Here is a 16,315-nt window from a genome sequence, read left to right on the forward strand (position 1 = left end):
TTTTTCTAAAAGAGAAAATGTGACATTTGTTGTGAGATAAAATAAAAAGGAAAGTGCATCTATTATGGGACGGGGGGAGTATAAAATTAATAAAATGCTAAGGAATTTCAAAATCGACTAATTCTCTCACTTTTTCCTTCTCTTTCATCTCTCCTTCGTTCTTCCTAAATCAGAATCTCTCTCTTTTTCTCTCTGGTGCTCAACGTCGTCGCGTTTTTCTCTCGGCTGACAACGAGCAGACAGAGGCGACGGAAGTGAAACCATCTTCCAGCAACAGCGACCGCATCAATAGAGATAATAATGTCGGAACGCCGAGAAAGAAAATTGAGAGAGATGAGGAGGACCGAAATAAATAGGGTAGATGGCGACAGCAATGGTGGACGTCGACGGTTTTGATCTCGGACAGCAGTAATGCGGAGAAACACACAATGACAACGATTTGTGGAGGAGCGAGCAAAGAAAGAAAGACGGGACGACGTTGAGCACCGGAAAGAAGAAGAGTGAGATTCCGATTTAGAATGAACGAAGGAGAGATAGAAGAGAAGGGGAAAAAAAGAGGGAGAAATAGTCAGTTTTGAAATTTCTTAGCATTTTATTAATTTTATATTTAATTTTATTTAATTAATTATGCATTAATATATTAATTAAGTTTAAAAAATCATTAATTAGGCGTTGACAGTTAGTTTTTGACGGAAAATGACCACTTCGACAACTATTTCAAATGTTTAGGACCACTGTGATAACGATTTCAAATGTTTTGGACCCGATTTTCAAAAAGTGAATGTTTTAAACCAAACTCATATAATGACTATAGGTTTAGAACCAATTTTGACCTTTACTCGTAATTTTAAAATGTTAATCTTATTTCTTAAATTATTACAGCAAGTTAATTAGATTATATATTTATTTATTTTAAATTAGTATTACAAAAATGGATTTCGTATAAATCAGAGTTTAATACTGACTACATTATCTGCCTCCACGTTGTCACCAATAAAACATTTTGGGGGGAAAATACCTAAACTAGGGCTTTTTTCTACCGGCGAAATTCACTCAGGCAATATGGCGGGGATCCAAAGAGGCGGCGGCTCCCGGCGCCCGGCAATGGAAGACGATTCCAAGCTCGTCTTCGAGACTTCGAAAGGCGTTGAGCCTATTTTGAGCTTCGACGAGATGGGTATAAAGGAAGATCTCCTCAGAGGAATCTACAACTACGGCTTCGAAAAGCCTTCCGCTATTCAGCAGCGCGCGCTTGTGCCGATCATCTCCGGTCGTGACGTCATTGCTCAGGCGCAGTCCGGCACCGGCAAGACTTCCATGATCGCGCTCTCTGTTTGCCAGATTGTCGATACCAAGTCTTCAGAGTACGTTCCCTGCTTTTTGATTAAAAATTGATATGGTTTTGAATTGAGATGGTTATAGCTTCTTGATCCGTGCGTCAATTGAAACTGCATTATGATAAACAGCGTAGTTCAATTGGCGTTTCTTAAATGCGATTATCTGTTAATGTTGTTTTTGCCCTTGAAAATCAGAGTTCAAGCGTTGATATTATCACCTACGCGGGAGTTAGCTTCCCAGACAGAGAAAGTGATATTGGCGATTGGTGACTATATAAATGTGCAAGCTCATGCTTGTGTTGGAGGGAAAAGTGTTGGCGAAGATATTAGAAAACTAGAGCATGGAGTTCAAGTGGTGTCGGGCACTCCTGGCAGAGTTTGTGATATGATCAAGAGGAGAACACTACGCACTCGAGCAATCAAATTATTAATCTTGGTGTGTTATTTTTTGTGCTAATTCAATTTCCATGACATGATATTGTAATGGCTCTTACAACATTTGCTCTCTCTTTAATATCTCCAGGATGAGTCTGATGAAATGCTGAGCAGAGGGTTTAAGGATCAGATTTATGATGTCTACAGATATCTTCCACCAGATCTTCAGGTGATCTCTATGTGCATGTGTGTATTTAAATTCATTTTTACAAGTTTGGGCTCCACATGCTATGCAGTCAATTGTTAGCAAAAAATATATTCAGCGATTTATCTTCTGTTCTATTGTAGATTTATTTAGACGTAGTAGTAGAATATTTTAATTAAGGAATAGTGTAGTTGGTTTGCTACAGCCACAAGCATATTTGATGTCATTCTGTAATGGTAGTTCTTTTTTAATAAACTTTGGACTGAAGACCACCTTTAGCTGATTTGTACAAAGATCTCTCTTCAGTCTTCATGGTTCATCATTTTTCCTTTTCCTGTTCCTTTGTATTACTAATTTGTGGTTTATCATGTTGTGTGGCTAATGCTCATGTGAATATTGGATGTTGTATGTTTCTTAAATAGTACCTTGATTTATTGCAATTGGTGCTGTAGGTGGTGTTAATTTCTGCTACCCTTCCAAATGAAATATTGGAGATCACAAGCAAATTCATGACTGACCCAGTTCGTATCCTTGTAAAGCGTGATGAATTGACTCTTGAGGTACATTTGCTTCTATTTTACTATTACGGGCATCTGTATTTTTTCGTAACTTTTACTTTTGTTGTTTGATTCTCCATGACCCATGTTTTGTTTATGACAGGGCATTAAACAATTCTTTGTCGCCGTAGAAAGAGAAGAGTGGAAATTTGATACTCTATGTGATTTATATGATACCCTTACAATCACTCAGGCTGTTATCTTCTGTAACACCAAACGGAAGGTAATTTGTCATTCACATTCTCATTACATAATGTTAGAGTATGGAAGTGTTTGCTATTCTGTTAGTAAATTGTTGTTTTGATTTCCCTGCATTCTAGAATCCATTGAAACTTCCTCAATTACCTTAATGTTAATTCCAATTCTTCAGTTACCTTCCCTTTCTTTGAATGGTGATGAGTACTATCAGACATTTTTCCTAATGCTTATTAAATAGCTCACTTTGTTCTTCCCTTTCTAATTACTACACTATTTATGCAAATTGTTTTCCCCTTGTTTTTGACAGGTGGATTGGTTAACAGCAAAAATGCGTGAGAATAACTTTACTGTCTCATCTATGCACGGAGATATGCCACAAAAGGAGCGTGATGCAATTATGGGAGAGTTTAGGTCTGGCCAGACTCGGGTTCTTATCACAACAGATGTATGGGCAAGGGGATTGGATGTCCAACAGGTAACCATATCTTTAATGAGAAGTTTCTCATCCAATCTTCTTAATTTGCTTTTCTCTTGCAATCTCCAGTCCACCAAATCTTAATTTCACAGCGTCTGACTGATCTACTTAGTGTCAGCTCTATTGTTACTATATAACGGGACTTGTAGGCTATGAACATTCTCTGTTTACTAAGGCAGTAGTGAGTTCGTCATATTTGTATGTTCAGGGTTCCACATTAGAAGTTATGTTATTTTGGATTTCTAGGTTGGTATATTCTATTCAGAGCTATTATTCTTAACTTGAAAACCTTTACCATTCTATGATTGTTGATGCAACCAGTCTAAATCTTCAATCTTTTATTGGTTTTAAGGATCTGTTACTTATCTCACATCTGTGTTGTCTATAAAACAGAAAGTTTGATAAATTTGTTTTCATTTAACAGGTATCTTTGGTGATAAATTATGATCTTCCTAACAACCGTGAGCTGTACATTCACCGCATTGGGCGATCTGGGCGTTTTGGAAGAAAGGTGAAAAGAAAATGCTTTCGATCAACTTGGCTTGAATTTTAGAGCGTTTATCTAAATCAATTGCCTGTGCTGTTGCAATCGTACTAACATATGTGGTTTGTTTGTTCAGGGTGTTGCCATAAATTTTGTCAAAAGTGATGATATCAAAATCCTAAGAGATATTGAACAGTACTACAGTACACAGATCGACGAGATGCCAATGAACGTGGCTGATTTAATTTAGCTGGCTGGTTGTGGGTGCAGCTCATTGGCTCAGCAAAAAGTTGGACGTGCACTATGCTGGTTTTCGTTTTTCAGCGTCGTGTGATTGAGTGGAATTGCTATATACGTGGTGTGTTATTCTGAGTGCTATTTTGTTTCGAGTCCAGCTTTGTTCGTCACATGTAGATCCTCAACTGGAATTGGTTATTAGTATTGCCTTCGTGAATGCTGCTTCTTTCTTTTCATGTGTTGTCTCAGTTCTAATTGCAAAAATGAATGCAAAAGTTACTTAACCGAATTGGAATGATTGAACACAGTCAGTTAGATATGATTAGTTATCTCAAAACGTTAGTGTAACGAAATCTAAGAATACAAAAGGTAGCCAAAGGATTCCCAAATGGTTGGCTCCTATCTCATTTCAAATATCAATTCACCTAGTTAGAAAGCTTCCCATTCACATCATAATAAAATTTGAGCATCCCCCTCTACCCTTGGGCACCACATGAATGAATTTGTGCCATGTACTTCCATTTTACATTGTAGTAGTAGTTAAAGTAATGGGAAGCTAATACTGCCAACGCCGACAATCCTGACATAAAGTGAGTGTACAACTATTAATAGACATTTTGCATAAACCATTAAACAACTGAAGCAAGTAACAAGGAAAAAAGATATAGACTAACAAGTGTTTTGTTGTTGAGTTACTGGTTACATAAGAGAATAGGCTTAATGAGATTCAGGGGGATAGGAGGATGTCATAATGGTACAAGGTCGAAAATTCAGGAGCTGGATGAGGACTCATACATTAAAATCACAAAGAAGATGAGATGGGAAGGCCTGAAAACCCCTTAATACAGTCACACTTCTTAAATGGCACCATTGGAGATCCCATATCATTACTTGAGGCCACAGGAGCCATCACCAAAGCATCAAGCCCTTTCAGTGGTGCAAGAGGCCGAGCCTCCAGAAGGTGGAAGGACCCCTCCCTGCATCCACTGGCAAGCCAGTTTTCATTTAGGATTGGACTTCACGTCTTCACCTAAGCATTTCACTGAACAGATCCCAAATGAGCTAACAATACTAAGCAGTTTTATCCCAAGAGTGTATTTAGATGACAAGCTCCCAACTTAAACCAGCTTAGACAGTATAATTTTGAAATAATATGTCAAGTCATAGTAAAAAGAGATTCTCCATAGTTAAGACATAAATATTGCATCTACAACAATAATAGCAAAAGAGTTGAAAGATTTGAAGTTCTACATACAATAAAACGTGATAAGGGTGGGCTTTAGTTATACCTTACACCAGCAAGGCTAACAATAAGGAAGTCTGTGCTTAATAACCAATATCGCTTGGATCTCCTGTGTACTCGGCAACCTGCTCAAGCTTCACATTCAGCAGCTCATGAGTATCAGCATCCCTAACCAGACCAGTCTCTTTTTCTGAATCCCGTTCTAGCAGAGTACCATACACACCCTTGTGCCTACCACACAAAACAAGGACGGGTCCTCCGCGCTTTGGTAGAGCAGTCTCTAGTAAATCCTGATCCACCCCTTGTACCAACTCCTTGCTCTCATCAACCGATATGTCACAAACCCCCGGCCCCACAACATCCATCACAACCCCTTTCTTCAAGTATAATCTCCCACCCTTCAATTCCTGACTAACAATCCTTACCCTGATATGATTCCTCAACCAATCCACTCTCTCATTCCTTGCCTTCACCTTCTGTTCCCCACTCTTCCTATCATTTTTATCTCTACGCATATCACTCTCTTTAACCCTCAATTCCTTCAATTTTCTAATACACTTCTCCTCCCCCGCCGATCCCACCTCCACCACATCCCTACTCCGAACTTTCACCTTTTCATTGCTCTTTGACATCCTCACAACTAATAGCTCTCCACCATTTCTCACCTCCAAGATTCTACCTTTCATACCCATCTCTCTCCCATTTACTATCATAACTTCCTTTTCTTTAACAAACCCTTTCGTATCCTTCTCTTTCACCCCCTTCATCTTCTCCGCCTTCCCATTGGCCGTCACAGGATTCGCACCGGCATTACCATTGGTGCTAATCTGTTTCTCCGGCACCGGAAGCTCATCAGTGAAACCTAATCCCCCTCTATCTCTCTTCCTCGTAACCTCAGCAACCTTCACATCCTCCTTCGCATTGCGGCCAATCCCTCTACCCTCTTTCCAACCGTACCCCGATAGCAACGCTGCACCAAACCCCTCTACCGGAACGTCTTCGAATTCATCCAGCCCCGGACCATCCGGTAAGTTCCCCAAATCCTCCCTTAGCCTCCTTAACTCCATATCCGAAATCGTTTCATAATTACCATTAGGAGCAACACTCACAGCGGCCGAGGGTTCCCGGAGATTTAGGCCATAGCCCGTGGAAGTATCGGTGGGTTCGGGATTAGAGCCAGGATCCAGCTCGAATTGCACAGCCGCATCCTCGCCGTTCGGTTTGGAGATCGGCGGGAGAGTGTGGAGGTTTTTGAGCTTTTTATTAGGGCGCCACGCGTTGGGGATTGGAGCAATCGGTTTGATTTTGGATTCCTCCGCCGGCGGGGGCTCGTCGGAGCGGAATTCACTGACGTAATTGACGGAGGGAGAGGCGGCCGCCGCATTGGAAGGCTTTTTCAGTCGATTGGATTGGGATTTGGCGTTGATGGAGAAGGAAAAACTCATCGTGGATTTTGAAGAAAAACCCTTCAATCAAACCCAGCAAGCTCAATCAACTGACTTTCGAATTGTGATGTATCGAGGAGTGTGAAGGGGATTTGTGGAGATCGAAATTTGGGTTTCGGAGTTGAGCAAAGATCCTTTGAAGTTTGAAGGAATTTAGAAAAGAGTAATGGTGGATTTTCCGTTTAAGAAGAAGAAAGATGAATGAAATTAGGAAATTAGGGCTTTTCATTTTTTCCTTATTTTGTTTTCTTTATTTGGGCCGAAATTATTGTTACCTTTGCCGAAATCATTGTTTCCTTACTTTGTTTTCCTTATTTGGGCCCAAACTTTAATAAACTATGTTTCCTTATTTCAGCCCGAATAAGTTATTAGAAGTTTTTTACTCTCTCCGTCCTATAAAAATATGTACACTTTCCATTTTTATCATTCTCATAAAAATATCGACATTTTCGTTTATGTAAAGTTGTCTCCAACTCGTTACCCACATACATCAGTTTATGTACAACTTATATCACTATAACTCACCATTACAACTCATTAACACTAATAATAATGTGGATCCCGCTACCCACTAAAACTACTTTAACTACCATTCATCTCATATTTCTTATTTTGCGAATTGTATATTAATTCTTGTGTCATTTTATGGGACGGAGGGCGTATTAATATAGTACTGGTAATACTTTAAAATGTATTGAAATGTTAATATTTTATTTTTAGTTTATAAATAATACTCCTAACATATTCTTTTCTGTTAAACTATTTATTGGTTCAATATTAGTTACACTTCATGATTCGTGTTTAGCAAGGTTATCAAGTTATTGGGATTCAAGAAAAATCATGATTCATGTACTATCACTTACTATTAGCTAGGTAATCAAGTTATTTAGTTTCAAGGGTATGTATATAAATATCTGTGAGGTCAGTAGTATAAACACATTTTATTCGCATTTTAAACTTTATGTGGAACAACTTGAATGTGATATTCGCCCAAACAAAAATGGCAAAAGTTTAAATTGTATTAATGTTATGTTCTTTAATTGATATATAACAAAAATGGAAATCTACGGTTTTTAATCTTCCTCTCTTCCAGGTACAGGATTGACAGCATTGGCACTTGATATGACCACGTTTCAAGACATTGTTTTTTTAGTTTTATTTTTCACATGTTCAGATGAGAATAATTTCACTATGTTTAAATAGAGTAGTACTGTACTACTCTTAATAATGTCAATATGGAATATACGATAAAATATAAAGTAATTTTTTCCAGATATTTGTCAATATGAAGTACAGTTAGTGGTGTTTGATTTATTAGATAAAATAGTAGTAAGATATAATCTAAGATTAAGTAGTGAGATTATTTAGTAGGAAGGAGTTAACTATGACTAATTATCATATGACTATCCATCTAGAACTAAGTCATGAGTACAAATTTAATCATGAGATATAATCTTGCAAACCGAACACCCCCTTAGATGATAATGTAAACACTTGGTTATCCATTATTGACCATGAATAGTAGTAGTACTATTTAAGTTACTTGAGTTAATTTCAATTTTAAGTAGTTTCAAATTACTTGAGTCATTTTCATTTATGATAAAAATCAAAACATTTAATATCACTTACTTTAGTACTACTCTTAACGTCCCATAATTGAAAAAGTTAGTAGAATATAAGGTACACTTTTTTATATTAGTTTTATAATAGAATGTGAGTGAAATGAGTTAGTGGAATGTGAGACCTACTTACTATTTATATTAAAAGTCAAATGTGATTTTTAATATAACATTTATTGTGGGACGGACTGAAATGGAAAAAAAGTATTGTAGGACGAAGGGAATATTACTTATACTTTACGGTCTCTTCTTTCTCTTATTTCTCCTTATTTCTCCCTAACTCCTGCCACATCAGCGCCACATCGGCATCACATTTTATCCCCAGTTTTTAGCCAACCCCTACAATGGTTTCTCCCTTATTTCTCCCTTATTTCTCCCTAACTCAACATTTCATTTTTACATCATCACTAATTTAATTGTTTTATTTTTATATATAATAAAGCTAGCTTATTTAATTTATAAAGATAAATCAAATAAATAGTAATAAAGTTCGTTGTATTAAACACGGGTACACATTACAACGAAGAAAATTAAAAAAAAATTGGAGCACCCCAAATGCCCTCTCCACATCCTTGCGCGCAGACTCTTGCGCTCGGGCAAAATACCTTCTTCTATCTCCGAGTGGGCATCTGATCGTCTTCAGAAACACGGGCCATTGGCGAAACCCGCTACATCCCATCCGGTGGGAGCGGGAGGTACCTCTTCTTCGGAAGAAGAATGTGATATTTCCTCGTCGGACTGAGCACGAGACGATGAATCAGAACTCATTTAATAAAGATATTACTTATACTTTACGGTCTCTTCTTTCTCTTATTTTCATTTAACTTACTAAATAAAACCTTTTTAAATCTCATGTCAAAACAAATGTCTCAAGTAATATGGATTAGAGATAGAATTTCATTTTACAATCAAGCGAGGGAACCAAAAAGGCATACATGTCTCCTTCTCCGTTGAATTTTACAAGATACTTCTCAAATCAAAGTAGTTAGATCGATGGTCATCTACAAACCTCTTGATTATCATTATTAATTTTTATCGTATGTCGTTATATAATGAAGCTTGGGAACCAAATGCATCCTTGTCTTGTTTCCTTCCCAATATGGATCATTATTCAAATCTTCAATTTTTGACCCATAAAATTTTAAAAATTAAAAATTATGACGAAAAATGGAAATGTATAAATATACATATGCATGTCTGATTTAACTCCTACAGCGTTCACGTCAAGCTAACTTTTATCAGACATCTAGCATTAAACAATGCCCAAAGTATCTTATTCAAAATACAACATTTGACATTATTATTGTTATATTATTTTTTTAAAAAAAGTAATGTTTGTGGCTCCGTACGTGTACTCCATTTGGAGAAATTTGTTTTAACTTATTTATGTATTGATTTCGTGTTTTAAACTGTGGAATCAAAAATTGAAAGGAACTTCTTATTTTACGTATAGAAATATGTCCCTTATCGTGTTCTGTTTGCAAGATTGTAAGGATGACATGGAGAGTATTTTGAAGAATATGTTTAGTTCAAATATTAAAATTTATAATAAAACCGCTCAATTATGTCCCACTATTAGATTTACTACAATCAATTAATAATAATTTCGACTATAAATCTTAATTGTATACGCAACAATAATTGAAAACGAAAATTTCAATTCGAATAGTAAAAATTGGTTGTAATTCCTAAAGTTGAAGATAAGTTTTTATAAAAAATACTACAGTACTATAAAACATGTTCTGTACCTAATCAAGATCCTCTCACAATATTAATCTATTAAAAAGAGTTCACTCTTTGCTTGTTTTGTCGGATATATGGGGAACAAAATCCAACAGTTTCATTCAAATTTTAGTGTTGGTGATTTTTATTAGTCGATATATAATCATTATAAACGTGTGTTTGATTCTTTTAAATCTCCAATATATTCAAAATTAGGGAGTATTACTATATGTCAATATATTACTGGATTTTAGTAATTAAGAAATGAGAAATATGCACAAACACAAATAAATCTATCTTGGAAACGACTCGCTTTTATCGACCAACACATCATGCGCCAATTGCTTGTGCAAACCAATGAGTAAAAGCTTTGTTCAAATATTGCAATCAATAGATCAAGGTTCGAAGTCAATTTTGATGCATGTGTGTATGACCAGTGCCTATTGCAACTCAAAAAAATATCTTATTTTTATCATAATTTTGAAAAAAAAAATACTAGGGTAAAAAAATATAAGTTACGAATTTTTTTACATTATACTGGTAATTTTTTTTGTTTTAAATGTTATTGTCATGATCGACGACACTATGTTCGTTTATATTATCTTTGAGGTTGCGCTTATAAAATTATGCACTTCTATAAGTAGCTAGGAAGTTAAATTGCGTCTAAATTAATACTCTATAATTAACTTTTCTTGATAAAAATGCGACATTGCATTGGCCAAAACATGCAAAAATTTGTTTTTGGTAAGGAGTGTATATTTTAAATTTCAACATAATAATTTTCATATGCTTTTTGTGCTGATAAAGATATTTGCATAATAATTCACGTAAAATTGTGAAATTCAACTATGTTATATAAGTAAAAAAGAAAATTTTAATTTAGTAGGGGTTGAAGCCCTTCATATGAGCATGGGCAAACCTAAAGGGCTGAAGCCTGAAGTCATCAAAATGGAAACATTCATTTCCTTCATTTGACTTGGCTTGAGTTCCTCAATTGAGGGGCCCATTGTTCATGGATTGCTTTTTGATTGTATTTGCTACTATAATATTTACTAATTAGATTTCCATGTTAGCAATTTTGTAATGCAATAATAAACATATATTTTTTGTTAATTAATGTTTGTGCACTCAAATCTTTATATTTGCTTGCTGGATCAGACTCGTCAGAGTTTATTTTAAGAACTTAAAAGTTGAGAATATTACGTTGTGTCGTTGTGATATCCATTCCATGTGCTATTACTTATTTATAATAGTTTTTTATGAAAATGTCCTAATTTTTTTGCTACAACGACATTACTCCTTAAATACAGGCAAAAATTGCATTAATTGTCAAATGAAGAATTTAATCAAAGAGAGGGAAAGGTAAAGATGGACCACATATGCATTTTCATTAGATACTACTAGTATACTACTAGAGTCTATATATAGGACCATATAAATCTATAATAAATTCACAATAATGTGGAAATCTGATTTGAGATTTTTGCTTCTTGTGGCAATGAATGTATTGAAATCTCACATGGCCATGCCATGGGAATGGGATCCCTTTAAGGTAACTAATGATCTCACTTGGACCAAATTCTTCCTCCTCACCTCTCTCTTCTTCTTCTTCACCTTCATTGCCATTGAAATAATCTCATTAACCTCTCCAAACATCATGGGATTTGTCAAAGTCAAAATCAACAACTTCTCCCCCACTTTCTCCACTTGTTTCTTGGCTTGTCTCTTGTTGCCACAGTTTGTATTCTGGTACGTGTATCCGATGATCTTGTTGTCATTTTATTGGTACGCGTGCGTCTCTAGTGCCTTCATGAGCTTCTTGGCATGGGCCGGAGCTTTGATGTCGGAGATGCCGGATTTGAGCATATCCATTGTAGCGGTGAACAATATAGATGATGATGATGATGATGATGATTTGCATGATCAAGTTTAGCTAGATCATTTTCTAAATTAATTCATTTTGTTTGTTGCTTTTTTTTTAAAAAAATTGTTGAATAAATTGTACTATATTATTGTTCAGGCATATAGATAGCTTTTCTCAACCCTTGTTCCTTTTTTTGGAAGCAGACGCATTAAAAATAGTTCGAACAAAATTAAAACAAGAATATTATAATGATTGGGGTTGTATTTACTAGATAGGGAGAATGAGATTACTTATCATGGCAACTTTTGTTGAAAGCAAGTCATCATGAATTGTGTATAACCAAAAAACTCAAAATTTCCCTTGAAAATAAATTGGAGGTTTATGTCATAAATATTTTTAAGAATATATGCTTTTGTAAGTGCATCAACTTCATTTGGATGATAATATGGATAAATGAAAAAAAAATTCATGGTCGCATTTCGATGGACTCGAATCCAAGACTTTTGTTGGTTTTTCTCCAAACAGCGTATGATGACCGTCTCTACTGGTTTAATCACGTTAAAGGTTTAAGGTTAATTTGTTCGAGACATATATATATACTCGTGTTAGAAATTAAGTCGAATGAAATAATAATAATATGGAGTATAATAATAAAGAGAGATAATCAAAGTATAACTAATATTAAGTGCATAACTAGAGAACAAATCTCAGCCATTAGATTAAAATAATCTAGTTCACTATATGAGCGTTTTAATTCACAATATGAATTTAAAAACAAGGAGTGGACCAAAATACCTTTATAGTGACTCCATCAAGAATTTAGTTCACTGTAGTGACGTTCTGGTTCACTCATGTAGTGAACTAAATCACTCTTATAGTGAACTAAATCGCTCTTAAACTAAATTAGTGTTTTCTAATTATGCATTTAAGTAGTGGTTTCTCTAGATCACTACTCCATAATGCATAAATTTACATGAACACAGATTTTGGGGCAGATCCAGATAACTTGATCACTCACTCCAAGGAGACAGGAGACTGACTACTTGAATAAATGTGGAATATTCCAAATCGGAAACACAAAATCTTAAACTTTCCAATGAAATAATCTCACAAAATCTTAAACTTTCACATGAAATAATCTCACTTTGAACTTTAGAATATTTGGATGTCCTATTCTTTATTTAACAAAGAATCTAGAAAGAACATATCTTATGGATACGCAATCTTCAAATCAATCTATAGCTCCATCTTCTTTGGGCATGTGGGGGTGCATTATTGACTTGTGGTTAATTAGAGGTACTTAAATAATTTTTATACAATTAGAGGTACTTAATTAAAATTATGTTTTGAAAATAACTTAAAATCTATTTAAATCTGTAGTTTCGCATGATATTTGAATAATGTACTAGTAAAAATTTAGTGACAACTTATATGATTGATGGTCACTCATCCACTTGCTAATTAAAATTGAGAAATTATAGTATATGTCAAGGTATGCAATCTTGACCTGACTAATATAGTTAAGATAATTAAAATGTGTTGAACATTTTGAATTTTGAAATAACTGGCACGTTTTTGTAATGGATGACACTATGCATGTGGGACAATTGTGGAAGATTTTCTAGTCATTGGAGAACTTGTCTTTTTATTTGTTGACTTAATTGGAATAAGTTAATTCAGGTCGATTTTAATTATTTAGATTTGTCATGGGTGGATGTATTCATTCCTGATGGCTCAACCAGTCATTCTGGGTATTTATTTGAATCACCTATTCTGTAATACAATTAAATAAATTCAGTGGATTTAAAATCGTGTCTTTAGTTTAGATTACTCTGCATTAGATTAATTTCGGATTTACTCACATATAAAAAATGGAGAATAAGTGGTGAAGTTTGTTCAGGACATAAGTTTTACTTTAAAAAGAAAATAAACTTAGAATCAAGTCAATCGGATAAGCTTGTCAATAAATTCAAATTTTACAGTATCAAGTAGTCTAAAAAGTAGACAAATCAGTTCAATGTACGTGAACATAATTGACACAATTGATTTACTTTTTTTTTTTAAAGAATATATATCTTTTATGTTTGTTAAAATATTACAATAATAAATATTTTATTTCAATCATACTCTCAAATAATCAAATATTTCTTCAAAACTATTTTGTTTATTGATATCATTGCTTTCACATCTATACAAAATGTTCAGAATTAATAAATTATACTCCTTTTAAAAACAATTGAAATTTTGCTCAATGTTCACAAAATTTACCTCTAAAACTATTTTATCTATAAAAAAATAATTAAAAGCTTAAAACTTTGCTCAAATAATTTAAGTTCAAAAATTCATTTTTAAACTACTTTATTCCTTATATAGTTGTTTTATTTATACCTATACAACGAATATATATTCAAAATCTAAGTAGTTATAATTATTTGTTGTACACCATATTGAAAATCTTGGGTTAGTCTCATCCTCCTTCGTATAAATTAACATGTTGAAAATTAATAAAAAAAAATTGAATGACACATCATGTTATATTCATCACATGTTTTTTCAATTTAATAAAGAGAGTTAAATGGCACGTCATATTATATTCATCACATTTTTTTTCAACTAACCATCCTGCTTCTTAACACAACTAAAAAAAAATCGAACATATCTACATCATTACTCGTAAACACACAACCACCACCTACATAACAATTTAATACCCAACAAATGTTCAAAATGGCAATGGTGTATAGCAACATTAAACTCGTCTCAGTGGAAAAAGAAAGAATGCAAATTAAATTTTGCCAAAAAAATAATACTACAATTAATGATATGCATATTGAAAGTGAAAAAATGAAAACAATTTCTCCTTTCTCATTAGGCAACTCGCCCGAAAAGAATAAACCCTAATTTTCTCCATTTCGACCATGAGCCATACCTCAAAAATATTTTAAAATTCTTTAATTATAAGAAGGTGAAGAAGAACTTTTCTTGCATGTCACAAAATTAAGTGATAGGAGTAATATTGAAGGTCAAAGTATATTTAGAAAATTCGTAAAAAATATATAGTAAGGATATTTATAAAAAAATGAGTATGTGATAAGTTTATTAAAAATATGTACCCTTTAAGGTATTGAGGGTATTTTCATCCAGAAAAACTTGGAAATTGTAAAAAAATTACTTCGATTGATATTAAGTATTAACTCATAGTTAACGGGCCCCAAATAATATTTTCAAATACACGGATCTAAAATGATAGTTTGACAAAGTTCATGGACCATAAAAGATATTCGCTCTTAACAAATATGTACTCCAAAAATAGTAAAATGACAGTACGTTACTTACAATTTACATAACGCTACCTTATATTGTGTCTTACTAATATTCATACTTGATGTCTACTAGTATTCATATTCCAAAAACTCAAAATTACTAAAAAAAGGTCGGGAGAATAAAATAATTAAATAAGCATTAAGCTAGTAAAGCAACGAAATTAATAATAAAAAGTGAAGGTGTTTATCATGCCCATTTAGATTAGGATAAAATTGAGTTTGTGATGAAGATAGTAAAAATTATTTGTGCATACCTTCAATCTCGTTAAGTGAGTAAGTTTTCATTTTTTGTTTACCTATTATCAGTTAATGTCGAATTAAGAGTTCAAATTCTCTAGTCTGACTCTAATGCAATTTTGATGATTTAAACAAAAGGTTGGGAGCTGAACAAAATATAAGAAAAATGCCCATATGATGATGTCGTGGGCTATAATTAAAAACATAAAAAGAGTAAAAGGCCCAAATATTGAAGTCCACAAATTTAAAAACAAATGCAGTGGAGTGCATTGTTTTCCAATCTAACTTTTCAAAAATGACGAGTTAGATGAAATCTGACTTATGTGAAATTTAATTTCAGGGAGGGGGAAGGGGCGCGCAAAGGTTATTGTGGGTTATCGATTTCGTGTCAATACCGTGTTGCATCAATAAAGATTAGATCCCGCCGTTGATAAATTATTATTATGTGCGGTCATGTTTGAATTTGAATATAGCAGGTCACGTTCGTGTTCCGATTGAAGATTTTATTAACAAGTCATGTTCAGATTTTGACTTTAACGGGGTTATTAGGTCGCATAATATTCCAGTCCCCCTGATTAGCCAGCCAATTATTATCAAGTTGTTCATTTCAGTTTTATAGTAAAACATATGCTCAGTGACAATTTTCATTTTCAATGTAGCACGTTGAGTTTGTGCTCCAGTTGAAATTTTTCTTAACAAGTCAGGTTCAAGTTTGACATAAATGGATTGAGTTATTATTAGGTCGGCGTATAATAACCAATTTACCCAATTAGTCAGCCCTAATTGTCAGGCTATTAACTATAGTTTTATACATGCTTGGTGACATTAGCATTCACAATTTTTGAAATTTTAGATTGTATAAATATAGCAGGTCGATTTGTGTTCAAATTGAATTTTCTTTTAACAAATCATGTTCACGTTTGGCATTAGAAGGTTGAATTGCTATTAGATCACCTGGCAATAATCCATTCCACCTAATTGTAAATAAAATGCA

The 16,315-nt window shown here is 34.0% G+C and overlaps 2 protein-coding genes across 4 annotated transcripts; one reads left to right on the plus strand and one right to left on the minus strand.

The window, feature by feature from the left end:
- The first annotated feature begins 991 nt into the window (after window positions 1-991).
- LOC125211191 (eukaryotic initiation factor 4A-3) lies at window positions 992-4,104 on the plus strand. The gene is made up of 8 exons (XM_048110903.1): window positions 992-1,364; window positions 1,533-1,773; window positions 1,861-1,941; window positions 2,370-2,477; window positions 2,578-2,697; window positions 2,980-3,147; window positions 3,572-3,658; window positions 3,768-4,104. Exons 1-8 carry the CDS (start codon window positions 1,063-1,065, stop codon window positions 3,879-3,881), a joined length of 1,221 nt encoding a protein of 406 aa, XP_047966860.1. The 5' UTR covers window positions 992-1,062; the 3' UTR covers window positions 3,882-4,104.
- A 53-nt stretch (window positions 4,105-4,157) lies between these two features.
- LOC125211190 (protein MOS2-like) lies at window positions 4,158-6,741 on the minus strand. 3 transcript variants are annotated; one of them, XM_048110902.1, is made up of 2 exons: window positions 5,158-6,741; window positions 4,158-4,448 (listed from the first exon to the last, which is right to left on the minus strand). In XM_048110902.1, exon 1 carries the CDS (start codon window positions 6,554-6,556, stop codon window positions 5,195-5,197), a length of 1,362 nt encoding a protein of 453 aa, XP_047966859.1. In that variant the 5' UTR covers window positions 6,557-6,741; the 3' UTR covers window positions 4,158-4,448; window positions 5,158-5,194. The 3 variants fall into 3 exon arrangements, with proteins under 3 accessions (XP_047966859.1, XP_047966858.1, XP_047966857.1); XM_048110901.1 differs by lacking the exon at window positions 4,158-4,448 and adding an exon at window positions 4,516-4,854 and having other exon boundaries at window positions 5,158-6,740; XM_048110900.1 differs by lacking the exon at window positions 4,158-4,448 and adding an exon at window positions 4,516-4,910 and having other exon boundaries at window positions 5,158-6,740.
- Window positions 6,742-16,315: the final 9,574 nt, after the last annotated feature.

This window comes from Salvia hispanica, chromosome 3 (assembly GCF_023119035.1).
Source record: "Salvia hispanica cultivar TCC Black 2014 chromosome 3, UniMelb_Shisp_WGS_1.0, whole genome shotgun sequence".
NCBI classification, from domain to species: Eukaryota; Viridiplantae; Streptophyta; class Magnoliopsida; order Lamiales; family Lamiaceae; genus Salvia; species Salvia hispanica.